The 23053-nt window shown below is 39.3% G+C and overlaps 1 protein-coding gene across 5 annotated transcripts in view; it reads right to left on the reverse strand.

Moving 5' to 3' along the window:
• Positions 1 to 14649: 14649 nt before the first annotated feature.
• Positions 14650 to 23053, reverse strand: part of KLHL4 (kelch like family member 4) — a 72912-nt gene continuing 64508 nt past the window's right edge. For 4 of the 5 annotated variants that reach the window (XM_038122826.1, XM_038122827.1, XM_038122823.1 and 1 more), the window contains 4 exons: positions 21392 to 21554; positions 18530 to 18742; positions 16925 to 17096; positions 16199 to 16258 (listed from right to left, as the gene is read on the reverse strand). In XM_038122826.1, the coding sequence (XP_037978754.1) occupies positions 16199 to 16258; positions 16925 to 17096; positions 18530 to 18742; positions 21392 to 21554 (608 nt within the window). Of the gene's footprint in view, positions 16259 to 16924; positions 17097 to 18529; positions 18743 to 21391; positions 21555 to 23053 lie in introns of all 5 variants that reach the window. The other variant, XM_038122822.1, reaches the window with a different exon arrangement.

Genomic DNA, 23053 nt, shown 5'->3' on the forward strand with positions numbered 1-23053 from the left:
ACTTTCACTTCAGAAGACCCCCGTGAACTTAAGCCAGTAACTCATAGATGGAAATGGAAGCCTTTATTACAGACTTTAATTTCCATGCAGCCATAACCACAAATGAGTGTGTCAGAGTCCATCCCTGACTACGCCTGAGTGGCTCATGCACCTCCCATCCCCTGGCCTGTGCCCTGGCAATTTCTGAGGTGACAGCAGCACCCGAGCCTGCTCTCACCGTGGCCACGCTCCCCATCACAGTTTCTATAGTGATAACTTCGGGGCTTCGTGGTAATGGACACAGCCAATTAATTTCCTGTCTGTCCTTTTTGCCTTGCTTAGCTTTACTAATGCCGAAACTAAATGTCAAGTAGGAAAATCTGTTTTGTCCTTCTAGCTTAGAAACAGTAGATAAGGATAAAGCCTAAGCCAAGCATTGCATCTCTGGAGGTTTCACATATGACTAAAAGCATATATGCTTCCAAATTGCAATTAATTAAGCTCTATTTTTTACAGGCAGAACATAGGCAGGACTGCAGTAGTGAGCACCCTTAGGGCTGTCAGGCTGTGAATTCCACTCTAAAAATTGATCTGATGGGAAAGTGGGGTGTATTTCCTCCTGGCTCTCATTTCCAGGCTTTACCTGAGGGAGAAAATAATCTGGTGTCAGGTCTTTAAAAAGCTGCAGGATATCCCTGCAGTCACACCCCTCACTGGCAGTTTGTCCTGTGGTGAATCACAAAGGTTTGGCACCATAATGTCCTGTCCAGTAGCAGCTCTGGGATTGTACAGCAGGAAATCGAGGCAGCCTAATGCTGAGGCAGAGTTGTGGCTAAATTGTCATTCCTTGTGAAAAGTGCTCCTGCCTCCTCTCTGTCACTGCAGCGGGCTGGGGCATGCATCACTCTGACAGGTGCTCCTTACAGCAGCGTTCTGGAACTGGGGCAGCCAGGTTGATGGGCAATTTGTGCTTGGAAGGCCAGAAAGCAGGATAATGGGAAGGGAGGTGATTTTGAGTGGTTCTGTCCAAGAGTTCATTGATCTGCTGGTGTGGATTATGATACAACACTTGCACAGGCACAAAGCTGCCAGCCCCACTTACACTGGATTCTGTGAAAGAAAAACCCCGACTCATACTTAAAAATAATGTCTTGGTTTTTTTAAACTCCCTTTCTAAGAAAATTCAATACTGATTCGCTGTGGGGTTTTTTGAATCACTAGGCTAAGTCCAAGAATTTTTTTCTGAAAAACTCATCAGGATATATTAAAAAAAAAAAAAAAAGAACTTTGGTTCATTACTATGAATTTAAGCATTCATTATGGTTACAATAATAGCAGAGAGATCACAGAGTACATGGAAATGGTATTAATGACCCTTAGCAGGAAACTGCTGTAAAGTTGATCAGGACCTGTGAGTGATTTGCATATAAGTGAGGGCAGGTAGGATAGTAATTGTTCACAAGCAATTTTGGAATGAAATGAGTAATATTCACACAATTAAAGCTTTAAGTGTGCAGTTGATTAAGGAGGATCAGTTTGCAAAGCCCTCCTGTTTAAAGTGATCAGGTTTGAAGAATGAAGAATTTCATCAAATGATTCTTTGGATCATTTGGAATGGCAGCAGAGGTGGCTGGAATTTGCAGTTGAAAGCACTGAAATGCCTGAGAGGTTTAAAAGCTGATGGATACTCTCAGCCTTGCCTTGCCTGCAGGGCTGCCCTTGCTGCCTTTGTGTCCATAACACCTTCCCTTGTGTCACCTTGGCCCTAGTCCAAGGACACCTGGCTCTCCTAAAGCTTCAGGAATTGATCTCCAGCCCTCAGGAAAGACAGTCAGGGCACCCTGCAGTTAAATATGGTCTCACAAGGAGCCATCCTCACATCCTACACCAGCATCAGCTGATCCTGCCTATTCCTGGGACAGTCAGTGAAGCAGAAATTCCCTGCCCTGTCACTTCTTGCAGGCTGGGCATCAGCACAGGCAGGGTTCAACTGCTCATGAGAAACTCCTCTTGTTTCTATTTCCTCTTCCCTTCTCAGGTCCCAATATAGGCTGTGAATTAAAAATGCTACAGCTCAGAAGATGGTCTTACATGTGGACCAATGTCTTTTACTGAGAGTGATTAATATTCAGAATGATTCTTGAAGATTAAAGTAGCAAATGCTTTCTGGGTTTTTTTCTACAGCTGTTTTTTTCCTTCTTTTCTTTTCTTTCATTGGCTGCCTCTGACGTGAAGTGATGTACCAAGTTAGGCACACAACCTTGAAACACTGCTAATGAATTTCTAAATATGCTGAGAGCATGATCAGAAGTGTGCTATAAACATAAAGAAACATCCCATGGAGGTATTGTTCAGTCTTTCAAACAGCATTTTGGCTCCTGGGGAAACTCTAGACACAAGAAAAGCACAAACTGCTCAGAACCCTCAGAGAGGCTCCCAGCATGAAGAGATGGCTCAGGGGGCAGAGCCAGGATTTGTTGGGTGTGGCATTCACATTCTCTGGAAAAATTCCTTTGCCCAGGCTTTTTCTCCTGGGAAGCTGAGATGTCTCTGAGAAAAGGAAGACAATTCTTATCTCATTTGCTTCTCCTCTGTTGTGCTCATGTGGAATGTGTTTGAGGATTGTTTACCCACAGGTGATTGTTTCCTTGGATTCTGCTGTGAGTTGTTTTCACTCTTTGGCCAATCAGGGCCAAGCTGTGTCAGACTCTGGAGAGAGTAATGAGTTTCCATTATTATCTTTTGAGCCTTCTGTAAGTATCCTTTCTGTATTCTTTAGTATATAGTATAGTATTCTTTATTATAATATAGTATCATAAAGCAATAAATTAGCCTTCTGAGAACATGGAGTCAGATTCATCGTTCCTCCCTGCCACAGGGGTCCCTGCAAAGACAACAGTTGGGTTCTTGTCCTGTGCCAGCCGAGGCTCAGGTGTGCCCCAGCTCCACTGGGACCTGCAGCAGGTGGCAGGGCATTGATGGAAGTGTTCTATCCCTCTTTGGAGCCCTTTGATTCATCTTTGTCTTTGCAAATCTTCTGCAAGGATGTCTCAATTAACCCTGGGCGTGGGTTTTAAGTACATGAGAAGAAGTTGTTAGGCAATCCTAGAGCCAGGCTTTAAGGATGCTCTTTCTGTAAGAACCGAGTGCTGGAATAATTCATTGTTATCTCCATCACCTGAAAATTTTCAAAATGAAGGCATATATTTATTTAAAATGGGAGTTGCACTAATGAATCAACCTGAGAGCAAATAAAATGCTTTAGCAGACTAGGTTTAAAAGCTGTTTCACACCTCAGTTTAATTGCACTCACCTTACTGCAGGTCAAACTTAAATCTCCTTTCAGTTTTCCAGTGTTCATAAGAGTCTTTTTCATATTTACTTCATAAAATCTTAAACATTTTATGTAAAAGAAATATCCTACAAGCAGAATCACCTTTCTGCAAAAGAAAAGCTTCAGAAATTGTTATGGAGGAGTCACAGAGCATATTCTGGATAACGTAAGTGGAATGAATTAATCTCTCTCAAACTCTGGTGATCAGAAACTACTTTATTATGTCTGGGACATATAGTATGATGCATGTCAGAACAGAACATAAATTCCTTTGACATAAAATTACAGGGTTTAATGAAAATAAGCTACAGATGGATGGAACGTCTCCTGAATCCTCTGTCAACTCCACACAATTCTGAGAATACTTGGCAACAATAAATGTGGAGAAAAAGTGAAGATCTTTTACTCAATTTTACACATCATTTACTGTTCCCGCACCATTTTCCTTTAAAAAATGGACATCTTCCAATGTCACATGCAGTGGTTTGGAGGAAAAGTTAGTTTGGGAGTTGTTTGGGCTGTTCAAAGTGAGCAGCTTGGGCAATACTGGGCCCACGGAATCCACAAGCTCCCTTCTCAAAAACAGCTGCACACTTTTCTTCATGAGAATTGAAATAATTTCGTTTCACTCATTATTTATTACAAGATGCTCGTGGAAACTTTGTGTTTCATAAAGGAACTCAAAAAAAGAACTTAATTTTGTTACATAAAGAAAAATTTACCAGTGAGGGAGAGCTTGCAGAGAACCAGCAAGGCAAAATGAGTTCATGGGTCTGCTGGGAAGTAGATTTTTGTGTCTGTTAAATCTTCTTTTAATAGGACAAATCTTAAGGCTCTGTCACTCCTGTTGCAGCTATAATGTGGTAAGCACCAACCAGTTCTGAATGTGCTTGAGGTGTATTCCTAACTAGGATTCCCTGTTTATAGCGTAGCTGATAGAATAGCATTACGTGGGAAGGAAAGCCAAAATTCTGTCTTTCAGGTGTCTGCATTTCCTCAGAGCCATAAAATGGAGTGCACATAAGAATAATCTCCCATCTAATGAGCATGTTCTGGTTTCACACAGGCTGCAAGGGCTGAGGGCTCAAAGGCACAGCTTGACAAAGAACCTAAATACATTTCCTTGCTTCTAATACCAGAAATTCAGAGTATTTTAAAACTGAAATCATCTCCACTTTTAACTGCTTAGTTTCTTAAGGTAAAAATGTCAGGACATAATAAAAGGAAGGTGTTTTGGGGAAGTTCTGTTTTGATCTGGGTGCATACTGATCCCATTTATTATGTCCTAGTTTTCATAGAACTTCTTGAAGCCTTTCTGAAATGATATTTGCACTTCAACTCAGAATATTTTTATTCTTTTAAGAATTCCACTAATGCAAACTTTATATCTGTATCAGTACATCATAAATTTATTGAGCAGCCTTGTTATGAACTTGAGGTGAATCCTCTGCTATGTCTGTCTCTGTGTAGGGACGTGGGGCAATAATTAATGAAAACAAAACTGTTACTGACAGGTGGGCTTTGAGAAGCAATCTTGGCAAAAATATAGCTATAAACTTAAACTATAAATTAAAAGAAACTTCAGTAGATATCTCACCATTGATTCATAAAGTCTTTGTGAGCAGCAAAAAACATTTGCATGAGCCCAAGAGGATTTTTACACCTTGGCGTTGCAAGGTTGGAAAATATATTTACATATGACATTTATTTGAAGATTTAGAAAGCTGAGAAAGATGAAATATTCTGTTGGATTTCATTTGCTTTCTGTTTGTTGATTAGATTTTCAGTTCTGTAGTACATGGCTGGGGAGCAGAGGGAAGAAAGTTAAAGGTTTTTTATACATTATTTTTCTCACCACGTTCTCCTTCTCAAAATGGTGATGCAACTGCCTTTTAGGGTTATATTTTTCTACTGAATTACCTTACTCTTTAATTACCAGAGGCTGGTTTTTCTTCTCTTGTTCCTCCTGTATAATTTTGCAAGTGAATTACTTTGAAAGCTGAAAATCATATTGATTTACTCACTTTAAAAGTTTATTATATAGTCAATGTGCTTTAAAAAATTAATAATCTTATGACTCTTTGCTTCATCTGAATATTTCCAAAGCACTTAATGAGTTAATGACATATTTTAATTCACAGATTATATTTACATATTGAATTTACAGCATAGGGCTCTTGGGTAGAAAATATTTCATGATACTCTTCTGATTTTGTTCATCAGTGTTGCCCAGAACGCCTGTCAATACCAAGATTTTTGGTTCATTTATATTCCTAAGAGAGGAACAGTGTGACTGGATCATAGTTTTGCCCTTCCAAGCAATTTCTGCACTGAAATTTAGAGCAGTTGATTGAGTTTTGTTCCAGCAGAACTCTGTGTGCAGCTCAGCTGAGAACTGAAACTGGAATTTCAAAGCGTGGCCATCCATTCCCATGACTTTACAAAAATCCACCCAGAGCTGGGAAAGCATCAGCTGGGCTCTGAGCTCATGCCTGCACTGGAATTTATGGCAATGGAAGGTCTGCATTAGCATCAGTGAGCTACTGCTGGGTGCTAAGGTCAGCTGTGCATTTCGTACTTCAGCTGCAGAGGCAGAATTTTATTGCTTTTCTCAGCCGTGGTGCAGTGAAAAAGGTGCTTTATGATGCCACAGACAATTAATTGAGGTACATTACCTAGAAACTTAAAAAGGTCACACATGGAACATAATTGACACCTCATAACCCCTGTTAATGATTACAGAAATGCAAATTAGTACTTTTCAGTTTCCAACAAGTAGCATAATTCTTCTCCAGCTTTGAATTATGTGTCCATTTGCTTGCAATCTTTACTCTTTAAAATGTTTAATTTACCTTTCCTCTTAAAGTAACCTCAGTCTACATTAAAAGTTACACTCTACATAAATTATACTATTCAGAAGAAGTCTATTAAGCTGCAATTATTTTTCTGTGCAATTGGCACAGGGAGAAAGAACTGATACAAATCACACATGTAATGCTTCGGCAACCTCCCTTCAAGGCTACAACCTTTATGGGACTGCAGAAAAATGGTTTTTTCCTTCCTTATGAAGACAAACTTGAGACTTTAAGAGAGTTTAATGTACTAAAGAATAAATTATAGGTTTATTTAAAGGTGTTTTGTTGTTATTGTGTACAAAGGGAGTAATCCTAGCGCAGAGGATGGGGAATTGATAACTAAGGGTTAGCTACAGGATTTGCTCCAGTCTTCATGTTCAGTGGTGTGCAGCCACTCACACACTCAGATCGTGCTGATTTTACTGTTAATAATTCTGAAGTTTATTGGTTCTTTCTGGTGATTGTGTTAAAGCATCACAGCATGACATCAAGGTGTGACGTCACTGAGCTGTGAGATTTCCTTTCCTCCCAGGCTGTAATATTTTCAGTGTTCACCAAGACTAAAGAAACATTCACTGGAGTGTGAAAATTCTTTAAAAGATAATTTCATTTTAATTTTTTTTTTTTTGGTGTAGCTGTACCTGAAACTGAAATCCTCTGAAATAAAGTGTGAGAGCTCAGTGCTTTGCTCACTCTTGGTAAGAGCTCATTGCACCAGGTCTGCAGCTGCTGGGAGCCACACTCAGCCTGAACAGCCAACAGTGCAGAGCAAACCCCCACTGGTGGCTGTAAAAATAATCCCCAGCAGTTTCTGACCTTTCCAAATCTTACCTTGCAGAAGAACTTTAGAACAAGACCATTGATTCATCAGTTTTTCTCAGATGACTGGGATGTTGATTGATAAAGTAATTTTATGGAAGGATTTATTCTAAGGATGTCTAAAATTAATGGTCATGCTGGAAACAATTTATTGGTTTTAAAAATTGCACATTTATTAAATGGTGCAAAATCTTCACCTCAGTTGTTGATAAATAATGCAGAACCACCATGGCTCATTCCCCATTTGATTCATTGTGTTGCTTCCCCTCCTTTTTTATGTCATGAAAACTTCTCCTTTTGTCCCTTTTTCTTTAAGACCACAAAAATTTCATGCTTGCGCTACACAATGCAGGAACATGGTGGTGATGGAGCCAACTAAAGGATTTCCCTAAAATTTGAGGATTTAGAGCCCCTGCAGTTCCTACTGTTCTGTGGCACTAAAATTTATTCTTTTCTCTTTCCAAAATGAAAGGAAACTGAGGTCCAATGACTATTCCAGCCCTGAACATGTATTAAAATAAATAAATACCATGCTTATGTCACAGCAATACTTTTCTTATTAGAAGGCAACTGAAAATTAATTTCATTTAGTCAACCTGGCAGAGTGGAGGACAGTTTGAATTTAAACAGTTACATCATCAAGATGCTGTCAGTCCAAATTAATGAACATGTACTAGAAAGAACTACTTTTTCTTTAAAATATTAAGCATTTCAATGTCCTAATTAGCATATTGAGTTTTACTGTTAGTGTTTGTTTTTGAGTAAATGGTCACAGCTTCCATCCTCCAAAGACAGTACTTCCCTTTTGTAAGAGCTGCATTTTTTTTTTTCCAGTAATAGAATTTTCTGTTTAATCTCTTACTATTTAGATATATAATAAGCTTTTAAACTTCAAAAATACCATAAAAGTAATGGATATCTAGTCAGAGATACACCACATCCGCCTTTCCTCCGCCTTTCCTCCGCCTTTCCTCCTCCTTTCCTCCTCCTTTCCTCCTCCTTTCCTCCTCCTTTCCTCCTCCTTTCCTCCTCCTTTCCTCCTCCTTTCCTCCTCCTTTCCTCCTCCTTTCCTCCGCCTTTCCTCCGCCTTTCCTCTGCCTTTCCTCCTTTTCTTCCCTTCCTTCTGAAATGTTTCAGCCCTATTTTGAATTTTCTATCCAATGAAACAATGATTTCTCTGAGGTTGAAATGCAGGTTTTTTTCTTTTGCTTTGCGCTTTCAGCCAAACAGTTTGCTGTTTGGGGTATTTCTTTTTTCAAATCAGAATTAAATTAGTGATATTGTAACTCAATACCATATATAAAAATTGATTTGCTTTGTAAAAATAGCTTGGAGTGCCATTACAGCTGCACTGGCTGGACTAGGTGACTTTCTGAGCTATCACCTGTGGCAGACTAAAAATAAAATCTGTCTGTACTGAAATTTGAGACATGCAGGAGGCTCAGGGTGTAGGGGCTTTACAGATAGAATGCGGAATATTGGTCCCTTTGGTCTTTGATCCTCCTCAAATCATTTGTTTGCTGCTTTGTTCTTGTTTGATCCTGTTTGGTCCTTCACAGAGAGAGCCTGAGTTTCAATTTTCTCTTCCTCTTATCCTCTCACTTCTTATTTGAGAGAAGAGATTGACCCCCACCTGCCCACAAGGCTCCTTTGGCTCCCTCTCCCTCCTGGGCTGTGCTCTGAAAAACTGATAAATAAATTATCTCAACGCTCCTTATTTAACACTCCAGTGATTTGACCGCATTAGAATAGGTGTCTGCTTCATTTCAAAATGAAGTTATTGTTTTATGAAGTGCATCTGGGCTTCTCCTAGGTCATGAAACATAGAAAATAAAATCTGTTTGTCATAAGGGTAATGCATGGTCTGATGTATTTGGTAGAACAGCTTGAACTCAGTTTATTTGGCAACTTATGACAGAAGAGCAAATGAGCTTTCAACAGTGGAGTCAAGCAACTGTTGATACACTGCACAGAAATTATATTTTAATTTGCAGATACTTTTAGATTCTTGCAGTGTCCCTTAAAGTCCAGATTCTGTCAATATGATAGTATAAAAAATGTTTTAGCTGAAAAAGGAGTTATTTGCATGCTCAAATCAAGAGCTGGTTGCTTGCAATTATCAATCAATATCCCAACACAATTCTACAAAATTCTGTTTAAACACTTACAAATGTCTGTTCTCAAATGAGAATTTGAGAGTAAAACGTGTAGCTCTGCATTTTAAATAATAGCAACAGTGAGCTATATCAATAAATTAGGGGACTACAAACCATTCAAGATAATGACAATTATCAAATTGGTTCCCAAATAATATTCCTGAAACAACTTTAGCAAAAGTTTACTTTCATCTGTAGCTACATTACTTTTATGAAAAGATGCCAACATTGTACTGGACCTTGCATTATTATCTGTCTCTGGAGGGCTGGATAAACTAAACAGTAATGAGAGAATTATAAGGGTTTTATGATGATAACCTAGTGGAGAAAATACAAAAGTTAAATCAAGTAAAAAAGGTTTGACCAGGAAAAAAATAAGAGAAGAAATACAAGGAAATACCAAACAAAAAAAAAAAATATGTAAAGTGAAGTTCACAGAGGTTGATTGTTAAAACTTAAGAAAATTACATTACATTTTAGATTTTGTTGGCTTTTAACCTTTTGTAAAGGCTCTTCAGCTCTTTCTTGCTAAAAGCAATAAAAACCTCTTGGCATTTAATCACCATGAATTTTAACTCTGTTGCTACGTCTGCATGCTAGGTAATTGAAATATGAATTTATATACAATTTTCATCTCTGTTACTAAGTGTAGAGTGAAACAGATTCCAAATAAAATGTTGCTTTCTGATCTGACAGTTCTGTTCTTGGAAGAATAAAACAGGAAAGAAATCTGTAAGAAATGCTCTTATGTACACTTAGAGCTTCATTGCTCCTGCTTTGCTGCATGGTCCTTTTTACTTCTTGTAGTAAAGCATCAAATGAGATTTTTATATTGTATTTTATTGTATTTTGAGGATAAAATTAAGTTTGACAGGTTCCTCAGAGGAATTACCTTTTGGGTTTGTTTTTTTCCCCTGCTCTGTAGTGTCTCCTTTAGCTCCTGACCTCTTCTCTCCGATGTCTCCCAGTTTTCCAGGATATTGTTAATGAAGTGTGTACAATGTTGCTGGGGAAGAACATGCCATAGTGATTTTTCTTTATTCTTGCAGCGTGTTTGATTCCATCTAGCAGCTGCAGGCCCCTTTTCCCACAAAAGAATCTGATTACTGAGTGTGATTAAAATGAATTCTTCTTTATATGGCACACTGTTTTCCCCAAGTGAATCAGACAAGCACATGTTTTTCTGAGCATCGTGCAATACTTAAGGTTGTAAAGACACAATCATCACAAGAGTTTTTATTTACTATTGTTCAGCACAAACAGTGTAGAGTGAAAGAAACTAATGAGGTCTTTGATAATCAATTCTTATCAGAGATGCCTTGGGCAGAATGGGGTTTTTCAATTATCATCAGTTGTTCAGTGGCTGTACATAGGCTTTTATTTTTTCATCTAGAAGTGCTGATTTTATCTTTATTTTGAGAAAGATTAGCCTACATTTGAATGCTTGAAATTAAAACTGTTCCCACTTGGACTGGTTTGGTGACAATTGTCATTATTTTCTGTGCCTGATTTCACATGTGAGCACTGTCAGATAAAAGCTGAGCTTTGGGAGGGGAATCTCAGAGGCAGGAAAGCCTTTGGCACACAGAGGTTTGGAGGATTTGGGGGCAGGATATTTGTTTTTAAGAGAATAGGAGATGTTTTTTGTGAGAATAGGAGGGAGGGAATGCATAGAGGAGCCTCTAGGGAAATGATATTTCCAAATTTTTTGGAAGAAATCTCCTTTTTAGTGAGGAGGGGGAGGCAGGGAGGGCCACTGAGATTTGTAGATATAAAGAGCTGCATCCAAATTTTAGCTCTGGCTTTCAAAAGGGACCAGTTGGACCCTGAGGAGTTTGGGAAGCTGAGGCATTAAATTTGAGGATTTATCTCTTTTTCCATCTCCGCTGCTCGTGTCACAGAAATAAAGAAGTTTTCTTATGGAGTTGTAATTATTGAGGAAGTGTCTTTGGTAGGGGGTAGGTCCTGAAAAAACAAAAGCAAACTTTGCCATGTAATAGTGGTGGTTCACAATGGATTATTAATATATTTGTGGTGTTTTAACTTCTCTACAGAACACAGTCAAATGTCTCTGATGTCACAGAAGTCAGTGAGGAATAGTTACCCCTTTAATCAAAAGTATAGCAGAGGAAAGGGTCAGTTTCAAGTGTTCTAATACTTCACTTTCCCCAAAATTTTTAAAATTATTGTTTGTATTTAGTGCTGTCTTATAAACAGTATAAAGCTGATTGTGAATTAGCCTCTATTTTCTGTAAGAAATAATTCATAAACTGTAATTTTTTAATGTTTTGCTTCAGAACCTCTTTCTGAATTCTGGAATTAGTATCATTGAACTGTTTATAAATTGGAGGTGACAGGGAGAACTACATATAAAAGCAAGCTGCAGCTCTGTGTTTACAGAGAGGTGAGGTGAGACTGCTGAATCCTGGAAAAGTTACATTCAATATCTGGGAATATTCAATATTCCCTGTTCCCTGCTGCAGTGGAAGGATGAAGCCCTGCTTTATTCCCTCTAAAAAGAATTGTCAGGGCTCTATGAAGTTTCCTCATCTTTCATGTAAAGCACATTGTATTCACCTCTGCTCTGTTTCATGACCATCCTGGTATGGAAAATGAGGGAACAGGGCAAAAACCTTTTCATACTTTATTAAAGCCATAAGGCTTTAACAGCTGTGGATTTGTCGTGTGCATTTTCTAAAGGGCAGAGCTGTGCAGTTTCACCCCACATCAGGAACTGCAGTTGAAAATGTCTGGGTGAGTCAGGGGTGGGTGCTGGGGCTCTGTGGCTGGCTGATGGGCTAATGGGGCAAAACAGACCCTTCTCTTCATCCACCTGCCCACATCAATGGCTTTTCATCCCGAGCCTGTGCAGCCAGAGGAATGGGTTCCATGAGCTCAGCAAAATCAAACACAAACAGCTTTTGATTAACACGTGCCAAAATCCAGGAGAGGCACCAGGGCAGCAGTACCAGCTGCTGCTTAGGGAATATTTACAGAAGGGGCTTTGCTGTAACTCAGTAACTTTGATTCCAAACTTTCCTGAGGAGCTCAGCAGCGCCTGTGTGTGCAAGGAGCGTGTCCATAAGGCAGCTCCACTAACAAATGGAGGAGGCTCTGGAGAGTATTAAACAGTGGATTTCTATTTCAAGGATAAACATTACTACAAGGTAGCCTCGTGTTCTCTTAGAGCCAGGATTCTCCAAAAATTGTCACACAGCACCATCTTCTGAGCAGAGCCTGAATGGCAAACAGCCTGAGCGGAGCTCGAGTCTTGCTCAAAGCCCTGATGCTCAGGACTTTGCAAGGACGGGGGCATGAGAAAAGTTTTATCCAATTTGCTGAGGAAGAGAGGACTCATTATTAAGAAATGGGTATCAGAGTGTCATGTCTGCCCTGAGTGAAAAATTCATGGGCAAACATCAAGCAACTCTAAGGAAATTCACACTGAAATGTCCTATGTGGAAAATGTAGTATGTGTGACCCTGTCAGGGAAAAAAATCTTGTGTTTCTGCCTGTATTGAGTAAATCCTTACTAAGTTCCTGTAAACTCTGAATGGAGGCTGTTCAATCCTTAGTTTGTACAATTTGAAGTCACCCAGAACTGATCAATTGAGGTTGTGGTTTAGCATAGCTGTGTTATGCAAGAAATTGAAAATTATATTCTATCAGGAATGTAATTTATTTTTATTGTGACAGCTGTAAATAGCTCTAATACTGCTTTCCTCCAAGTATCACTGCTAAAGTTGTGGGAGGGACTTTTCTGGGCTTATGCTCTTGTCCTGAAGATCTCCTACTAGACAGAGATAGGGTTAAGCTGCATCTTCAGCCTTTCCCAGAACTGATTTCAGGAGTAAGTGGTATCCCTGCTCCCCATACATCCTATTTACATAAATTATCATTGCTAGTGCAACTCATGTAGAGTTATCACCTAAACCTTCAATTTTCTTGCTTTCTTTCCTTCCACCTTCCTGTAAAGAACCCAATTTCCTTTTGTGGAGTGCTGGTTTCCTTTCACGTGGTTTTTCACTGCTGTACAAAAAAACAAAACAAAACCCTTAAAGTTCAGTACTAAAACCACCATATCCTTCCCATCCTTTCCCTTTTCCCCATACCTGTATTTATCTTGGTGGTGTTTCCATAACCAGCTGCAACCTTAAACTTAAAATTGAAGAAATGCACTTGTTACTGCAGCCTTGCCACAGAAATGAGAGCATCTCATCTCATAACACACACGTGCAAATATTCACATGCTCTGCCTCAGAGATTGTGGTTCATGCTGGGAAGAGCTACTGAATTTATTAAACTGATAAATCGAGCTGATTTCTGCCAGCTAAAAGCATGACATATTTTTTCTGCTTTATGTTATTTTTTACATAAGCAAACCTCATGACACGATTTCTTTAGAGAGCTGTAAAGAAATAGAGGAAGTGTTCTAATACTCCTTCTGAGCCTTTATTAAATTACAGAAATGGCAGTGTGTATTTTCAAAGATATTTAAGGGAATTGTTTATATCTAAGTGTTTTCCCTAAGTGTTTCCTGTCTTGTTTACTGATAGAGCATTTAATAAAATTTACAAGCTGAGAAGGGGACAAAGGCAGGGGAGTTCTGTGTCATCTCTCAAAGATTCTGTGTGTTTGGATTCAGGTACTAGAGACTTGAACAGGTTTTTGGAGGTGGGCTTTTATTTATAAACCTCTCAATTGGCTCAGGAGCCATGGCTGCTTCCTCTCACTTGAGGCTTCTGCCTTCTTTTTCCCAAGAAAACTTCAAATTCCCTGCAAAGGCTCAGTGGGTCAGGCCCATTGGCATTGTCCGTCTGTCCTGATGTGCCTCCTGCCCATGCTGGCATCAAGTTGCACATTGTTTGTATCATTTTTATGTTGGAATTTTCAAAACGAGCATTCAATGCCAGTGTTTTCCAAACACAGGAGGCTGTGCTGGTTCCTGGAAGCAGAGGTGAGCTGTTTTAGGAGAAAAGCATGATTTAGAGCCTGAGTGAAAAGCAGCAGGGATCCTCTCCCTGCATCCACACAAACCCTCATTCCTACAAAAGATTGCACGTGGCTGTTGCAGGACCAAAGCAGGATGACAGAGAATAGGGGGAAAGAGTTAGAATTATTATTATTAATGTTTAAAAGTTAGTGTTTGCTGCAAGAAGATGTTCTGGGTAGGTGGACAGACAGCTTCCCTATGGATAAAGAGAGAGGAACAACACCCACCTCCCACTCCCCAGTGCCACGGGGCAGATTCTCTGTCTGTGCTTGGCCCCTTGTGTTTGCTTCAGATCCTTGATCTGCCGGGAAATTAAAATATTTAATGGTATTCTTCTGATGTGGCATCTGGAACCCACGAGCTGCTTTGGGGTTCATTCCCCATTTGCTTGGCAAGGGGATTTTTGTGCATCTTTTGTTCTTTTAGAGTACAAAAATGAGATTGATGTTTCTGTGTCTTCTAGTTTTGAAAGTGTAGTCCAAATATAGTCCAAACATAAAATATAGTCCAAAATTTTCTTAGCAGAGAAATTAAAGTTTATTTGAATGTAGCATGCTATATATAAACATAATTGATTTTTAAAGTTAAAAATGTTCTTTTTATAAATATGCTTATGAGATTTTTTTTCTTTAGAGGCATTCAATAGGTTTAATACTATAAATTTGTTTTAAAATAGCATATTGCTAAAATCTGAAACCACAGTTTCTATCAGGAAAGTTAGCATACACATTCAGAGATCTTTGTCCCTGTCCTGAATTTTTTGATACTGACAAAACAACAACATAACAAACACTGAGGTGGATACTGACCAAATATTGTGCTTTACAGCATAGAATATCTTACATACATTCTTTTTTTCTAGAATACACTTTCAGCATTTGAAATTATAAAAAATGACATTAAAGCAAACCAGTAGAAATTGGCACACAAAAAGAAAATATCATGCAGGTGGAATACTATGTGCTGTTCTCAGGTGATCCTTTTCCTGTTCGTTCTTGATTCTTATCATTCCACTAATTCCAGATGAACAGGTTTACGTAAATGGCATCTAAAGTTACACAGTGGGTGTGGTTTATTCCTTACCATATTTCTACTGTACATGAGAGAAAGCTGGTAATCTTCAGCTGAGGTCAAAGATTGTCATATCAATATGATATAAAAATTTCATTTTGTAAGTTATAGTCAAGGAATGTAATTGTGTGATTGTTTTAAAATTTAATGCATGGTTATTATCCCGAGAATAGTCAGATTAGTTTAACACATGACAGATGGTTAGTGGGCAAAGAGAAATCCATGAGTAACCTGACACACAGAGCAGCATTAAAATATCACAAATCTATGCACTGAAAATTATTGCAAATTATATTTGCATTATGTTTTGACAAGAGAGATTTCTTTCTGCTGGCACACAATAGGATAAAGGTACCTTAACCCTACTATTTAATTCAATACACTGCTAAAAATGGATATTCCATCACAGTTCTAGCAGTGTTGGATGGTAAAGAACAAAAATTATCTACTTCTCTGATTTGATTTTAAAGTTAATTTAGGAGTGTAATTTCTGAATATAGAAATTAAGTTGTTTCTGCAGAGAATATTCTGTTGACAGTAATATTTAGAAGCAAATATTTCTTTTTGTGCAGTTCCCTGTTGGAGGTGTTTCATAGTCATTTTCATGTACTTAAAATATAAAAGATTTTTTTATAAACTTTAGCATTCCTGACAACATAGAATGGAAAAAAGTGTTTGAAATCTTATATACATCTCTCACTGCTGTAATTTATAAATAACAGATACAATTTTGTAACAAACCTGAACCATTCAAACATTTAAACCATTTTACTGGATTTTACATATTAGGCATAACCAAGTAATTCACTTCTGCAAAGTTTTCTGATTTTTGTGATGCAGGAAGCCACTTCTGTGCTGTAATGAGATGGCTCAGGGATAAATATTGTCTGTAAGAGAGGGCTGCTGAGGTGCGTGCAGTCTGTACTGTCCTGGAAATGTTTCTTGACTTCTGAGACTCCACTCAGTTCGGTTTCATGATCATTTACAGTCCTCAGGGCAACTTCACAACAACAACACATGCTCCAGCCCTGCCAATGTTGACAGGAACTTCCTAGGAAGGAAAAGGAAAAGAAAAATGAGGAAATTTTTAGTACCATCCTATGGGTAGGACAAGAAGAAATTACTTTCAGATTAATGGGAAAGCAATTTATTTATTCAAACTGATGTAATGCTAAAAAAAAAATAGGTTTAACTAAGGTATGAAAACACAGTTTGGGCTTTTTTAAAAAAGTGTTTAGCCTGGTGTTGTCCCCCTGCTGTGTTCAAAGGCCTTCAAATCCAGTGTTCCAAAACCAGGGACTGTGTGGCTGCAAAAGGATCCTGGCAGTGCAGGGATTTCCTCTTGGGCTCAGTGGGGAGAGCCATAAATATAAAAGTTGGGAGGTGCCTCCAGAAGAGGGAATGGCTGACAAACACACCAGATCTACCAACAGGGAATCTGAACACTTAAAACCCAAAATGATTTGTGCAAGCTGGTTTCCTTGCCCATGCATTTCCTCCACCCCTCAGTGTGAAAAGTTTTACGTGGTTATTTTGCAGGAGAGGAAAGTGATATTTCATTGAAGCCCACCTAAAGTATTTTATAGTATTACCTACATCCTGACATGTCGCTTTTCCCCAAACCGGCGACAATTTCACGGTTATTTGGACAGAATTGTTCCTAGCTGCAGGAAGAGCCCCTGTCCTTTCTGAGGCATCACCAGTGTTCCCATTTTACCTCTGTCCACTCGTTGTTCTGAGCATCATAGGACTCCACGGTGTCCAGGTAGGAGTGGCCGTCGTAGCCGCCCACCGCGTACAGCCTATCCCCCAGGGGACAGATCCCCACTGCGTCCCGTGGCACGCTCAGAGGGGCCACGGTGGTCCAAGCGTCTGTTTTGGGGTCATACCTAGGAAATGTGGGGATCAATTTCAGAAAAAATGCATGGTGGAGACACATTTCAGGTTTAAATTGCTGATATTTGCTGGTTTTCTCCTATGTTGCTTTCCTGAACAAGTAGAACTGAGATGTGATTCAGTATTGTATTTGCTGGGAATGTCCCGAAGAAGGCAGGAATGATGCATCTGACTCCATGTTCTCAGAAGGCTAATTTATTGCTTTATGATACTATATGATATTAAAGAATACTATACTAAGCTATACTAAAGAATACAGAAAGGATACTTACACAATGCTAAAAAGATAATAATGGAAACTTGTGACTCTTTCCAGAGTCTGACACAGCTTGGCACTGATTGGCCAAAGAGTGAAAACAACTCATACAAGAATCCAAGGAAACAATCACCTGTGGGTAAACAATCCCCAAACACATTCCACATGAGCATAACACAGGAGAAGCAAATGAGATAAGAATTGTTTTCCTTTTCTCTGAGGCATCTCAGCTTCCCAGGAGAAAAATCCTGGGCAAAGGGATTTTTTCAGAGAATGTGAATGCCACAATTCAGTTTTTGATTTAGCCACTAGAGGGGCCTTCAAGCACACAGAAAATGCCCCTATTTTCACTTTTTGATTACAGCCTCTTAATTTCAATTACATTAAGCCATCAATAAGTTTTAAACACAAATGGGACCTGAGGGGTGATAGCATGGCCTCCAGTTGATTCAGCAAAACTAATTTCATTATATTATTTTTTTCTTCCTCCATAAAGCTTTCGGTTTTCTGTTTATTGTCAGAATTAATGTTTCCAGAGAAGTTTACTATAAAAGAAGTTAAATATCTTGTGTAGCAGCTGTAAGTTTCTCACATGAAACGCGTGGCAGCATCTTACCTTAATATTGATTTTACTTCGGATCTATTCCAATATATTGCAGTGGATTTTACCCCATCTAACTGAGAACAGAATTTGGCCATTGTTGTTCACAGCAGGGTTTAACACCCGCTCAGTTTTCCTTTCTTTTGCCCGAATGACAAGACTCTGTGATATTTCTTATATTTTTACAACTTTTATCAGTATCAGTCAAATTACTGGGGGAATAACTGAAAAGTATTTCATTCCTACAGCACATGGCACAAGCAGCCTAAACCTGAGTTCTGGCATTTGAGAAATAGGAAGGTCATATATTTAACTTGTCTCAATACTTCAGTTCCTTTTACCTGGCTCTTAGGTAGCTCAGGCAGAAGGGAGGAATTTGCTGCAGAGGTTTAATTCGTTTGTTATCACAAAAGTATTGGAAATCAGTTGGAAATTCCTGCTCAAAATATTATTTCAAAAAGGTGGGATATGTTTTACAAACACAACATTCCAGCTGTGAAGAGAATTTATTCTAGAATCCCTTCCCAGAATGTAAAGAGAAAAGAAAAAAAAGCAAAATAATTTCTTACCTCTCTACGCAGTCGGACAGGCGGGAGCAGTGGTTGGAAGCAGGAGCATCGTGGCCTCCCACGGCGTACAAAAACCCATTGTAGGTGGCCACACCAACACCTCCTCTCCTCTTGGACATGGAGGCACACAAACTCCACTTGTTTGTGTGAGGATCAAAGCACTCCATGGATTTCAGGCAGGAGCTCCCGTCTCGCCCACCAACTGCGTACAGCCTGGGACAGCAACCCACAAGCAGGAGAACAATTTCAGTCTCTATTCTCCCACTAATAGGAATTTTATCTGGCTGACTTCATTCAGACCACTTTAAAATTGTCATTACTTGCTGTGCTCTGGAACTTCCTTTGCTCAAAGGCAAGCATGTTAGCTGTTTGCCGTCTAACATAAAGCCACATTAGATGAAGTTACATTCTTCACCTGCAGTGGAAATGTTCAAGCAGCCACATATGAAAATTAAGCTTAAAAATTCATGTCAGGTCCTCTAAATGTGAGCCAATAGAAAGAGTTGAATTGAAAGATGCTGCATATGTTTGAAACATATGGTGGCATTCCCTGGGACAGGGTTACAGAGTTTTTGACATATTATCACATTAAAAGTTTTTCCTCTGCAGTTAACTTTAACAACTTGAATAGCTATCAAAAACATATATAAAACATATAGTAAATATATTTTCCTCTGAGCCTGTATTTAAGAAAATCTGCTGGACAGAAGGTACCACCGTGTGTCACCTTGTCTATTTAGCCCAAAGGCACTTAGCAGACAGAGATTTAAACAGCTGATGTCGGGGCAACTTGTAGGAATAAATTGTGGTAATCCCTGTTTAAAAAATTGGGGCAACTTGTAGGAATAAGTTGTGGTGATCCATATTAAAAAATGTCAAGGGTTGTGGCTCTTTGTCAATGAATTTTCCAAAGCCTGAACTTGTTTCTGGTCTCAAGCTGAGTTGGGTGCTGCTGGACTAGGACGGAGTGTAATAGCAGATGTGTTCAGATGTGTTCAGGTGTTGAACGTGCTGGTTTTTCTGCTCCCTTTCAGACCGTTGTTATTGTTTTCTGCCATGAAATTTAATTTATTTAGTGCAGCTTCTTAAAAACCTGGGGAAATGTGGAACTTGCCCAGAGTAAATCGTGTAAACCAGATCAGCTGAATTTTACTTTAGAAATGCCTGTTTTATTCCAGAGACTTAAAAATCTTACAGATTTCTCTGGTGCATATTTAAACTAGGAGATTCTTCTGTTCACCAAGAATAATAAAAAATCCCCATCTCTCTCTCCCCTAATGTTTGTTCACTTGATAAAATTGAGCTTGGTTGTGCAGTTTTTTTGTCTGATCCATAAAAAACTTGAGGCTTTGATTTATTTTCTTTTCACATCATGCCATTGATATAGCCTGCTTGTTTACCCAGCTTTCACAGGGCAAGGAAATCTCTGTGTATACAAACTGATGGGTTGGGATCCTTTGTTTTCCACAACATGTCTACAAACTCGGTGGTGTTTCCCATTCTCTAAGGAAAAGACCAAATATAGCATGATTGACTGATGTTTTCAATGGACCATTTATTGGTCCAAAAGTGCTGCTCCACAGATATGCAAAGGCTTTTCTGGTGGGGTTAAACAGGAAAAAATATGGTGTGGTTTAGGGAAACAGGAAAAGGAGAAGCATTCTCTTGGTTGGAGTGCAGCAGTAGCACTGAGTGATGGATATTTGATCTCCTGGTATGCCAGAAATTACATCACCAGACTAACAGACGTGATTTAAGCCCTGCTGGAGACAGTTTGTATCAGCAATGATTGAGAACAGAGTCAGGATCGGGCTGATTTCCTCTTTGACAAAGTGGTTTCCTGCATGTTGTTGCTGTGGAAGGCACCAGGAGGAGTTTCTGGTGGCGTTTCTGCTGAGAACATTTCCTCTGAGGTACAGCAGGGACCTGGAGAGGCACTTCTGCCTCTACTTTTTGAATCCTGTATTGTATGAATGCAAACCCCCAGCTTGCATTTACAAATATCCCTTTGCTGACAGCTTTGTTTCTGCTTTTTATCCTTCTCTTTTTTGGGAATTTACAAAGAGATCAGGGAAGCCAGTGGCAAAGACTCCAGGTAAATGCAATTGTCTGCCTGTAACTGAGTGTTCCCAGCCCCTACAGACTGCTAAGAGCTTCCCACAGGGTTAAATAAGAAATGTTGGCTCAAACTGTATTCTCCATAACCAGAGGCTTTTTACAAGGTTTTTGTAAGATCCACAGTTGTCTGCTCCCATGTAAAAGGGCTTGAGTGGCTTTAGCATCTTAGCAGAATGTTTCAATACATTAACACTTGATTTTATGTATTTAAGCGAGAGATGGAGGGTGGAGCAAATCTGGATAGGATAAGATTTATAAGAGGCTGTTTATTCCATACCTAATTAATAAACTCCTCTTCTTTCCATTAAACACTTCATACACCTTTTTAAAAATTGGCTGTGAATTTGTATGACAAGGGAAAGACTTTGTTTCCGTACACATTAAGTCTATTTAGACACAATGATTTTAAAGTGTAAACATAAATGCAGAATATATTTTTAAGTAGCTGGTTTTATATCCCCATATGTTACATTCTAGGTAAAATTCTGGTGTGCATGTAATAACATTTTCACATTGCTATAATTTAAAAGGGCTGAAATGTTTTCAAAACCTGACTGCAAGCCTGAAATCGATTTACCACACAGCAGAGGAAAGGCTTTCCTTTCTTATTGCTACACATTAGATTTTTCTCTTTGTTTCCTTGAGGTCATTAATAACCATAAGCCTGAAAATAAAATTCAAGAAGCTGCATTTGCAGGGAAGGAAGCAATGAAAGCCCAGAGAGAGGTTTTCCTGTGTTCATACTTGCTGTTGAGTGCTGCCACCCCGACGGTGCTCCTCGGGGTGGACATGCTGGCCACGTAATTCCACTGCCGAGCCTGCGGGTCCCAGCGCTCCACTGTGTTCAGGTAACTCCAGCCATCGTGGCCACCAACTGCATACATTGGTCCTTCAAGCATTGCTACTCCTTGAGAGATAGAATTAGGGACAAATTATCTCTTGGTTTCAGTGGCCAGCGGTGAATTCATCTCGTGCGTTAATTCCCTGTATGCAGATAAGCAATTTCGGCTGGTATTAAATGATCTGAAAGCTGCCTTTTCATTTGGAATAATAAATTGAGATAAACAAGCACTTCACATACAGTCCTCTTCTAAATAACCATTATCTTTTGCCAAAAGATTAGAGGAAAGCTGCTTTAGTTCTGATGTTCTCTTCTTGGACTTTATCTCTTTCACTTCTGGTGACCTTGCTCTGAAACAAATTTGAGCCCCTAACTGGGGAACGATGCTATTCTCCTACAAAAAGGCAAAACTCGAGTCAGGCAATGAAAAATATGCCCAAACCAACAACCTCTCCTAATTCAGAGCCAGCTGAAGCTCTGTAGTGCTGCCAGCTGAAGCCTGGGTGGGTGGGTAGCTGGCTGTCCTTACCAGCTAAAGCTCCACAACATTTTAATGCCTTTTGGATAAGAGCTGGCTCCTGCCTGCTGTCCTTGAGGCACAGGAGGGCCAGCTTGGCTGTCACTGCAGAGTTCTGTGTGGACAAAGCCTGGGCCATTGTCCTTCTCCAGAGAAGGGCTTTGGTGCCTTCCCTTTGGGAGCTGCTGCTGCTCTTTGCTCCCTTTGTTAGGTGAGGCAAAATGTCTCAATCCAGCTGCTTAAAAGTTTTCTAAATCTGTCTTTCAGGCCTAAATATACATGGCCTGATTTCTTCAAAAGCACCAGCTCCATGGAATCTCCCTGAAGGTAATGGGGGCTGTAAGAGTGAGGCAGCTTTGCAAACCAGGCACAGATTGAAGCCAAACTTTGGGCACTCCAATTTATGGCTGTGACCTACTTGTTAGGGAGAATTATGCCCCTGCAGTCAGGAATTACAAGGATTTCAATGCAAATTATTTCATCTGTTTGGTCTTCTTCCCCTTTGCCACCTACTAGTATTTGGTTTCATAAATTTTGTGCTCTAGCTGGTAAGAGCCCTGCACGACCCTTTCTCTGTCAGGCAGTGGAGAAGGTGACATAGGCCACATTGGTTTGCCAAATAATTCTGGCTCAATCTTCCTCTATTATCCATAAAAATAAAAATATTCCAGAACATTTGAACTTACTGATGATTTCAAGCAATACCTGTTTCTTTAGCTTAAGAGAAGCTAGCTTTTTCATTAGGTCTGGGATATATAAATTGTTCAGAAATCATCATATTCCCTCTGTTACAGTCTACTCATCTGTAAACTTAGCTTTATTTTTTATAGTTCTGGAAATAAATTCTAGATTTCATATTCATATTATTCCTTCAGTGTGAATTATATTAAGGATTATTTTGCACTAAAAAGACCCATAGATACTAAGCCACAGCAGAGCTCTGTAAAACTTCTTGTAATTACAACATTAGAACTGGTGAAGTTGTACTTATTTCCATACACTGTTTTCTTCAGTGTGGGTAATGCCCTGATCTGAGTTACAGAGGGGG

Source organism: Motacilla alba, chromosome 4A (assembly GCF_015832195.1).
Source record: "Motacilla alba alba isolate MOTALB_02 chromosome 4A, Motacilla_alba_V1.0_pri, whole genome shotgun sequence".
In the NCBI taxonomy this organism is placed as follows: domain Eukaryota; kingdom Metazoa; phylum Chordata; class Aves; order Passeriformes; family Motacillidae; genus Motacilla; species Motacilla alba.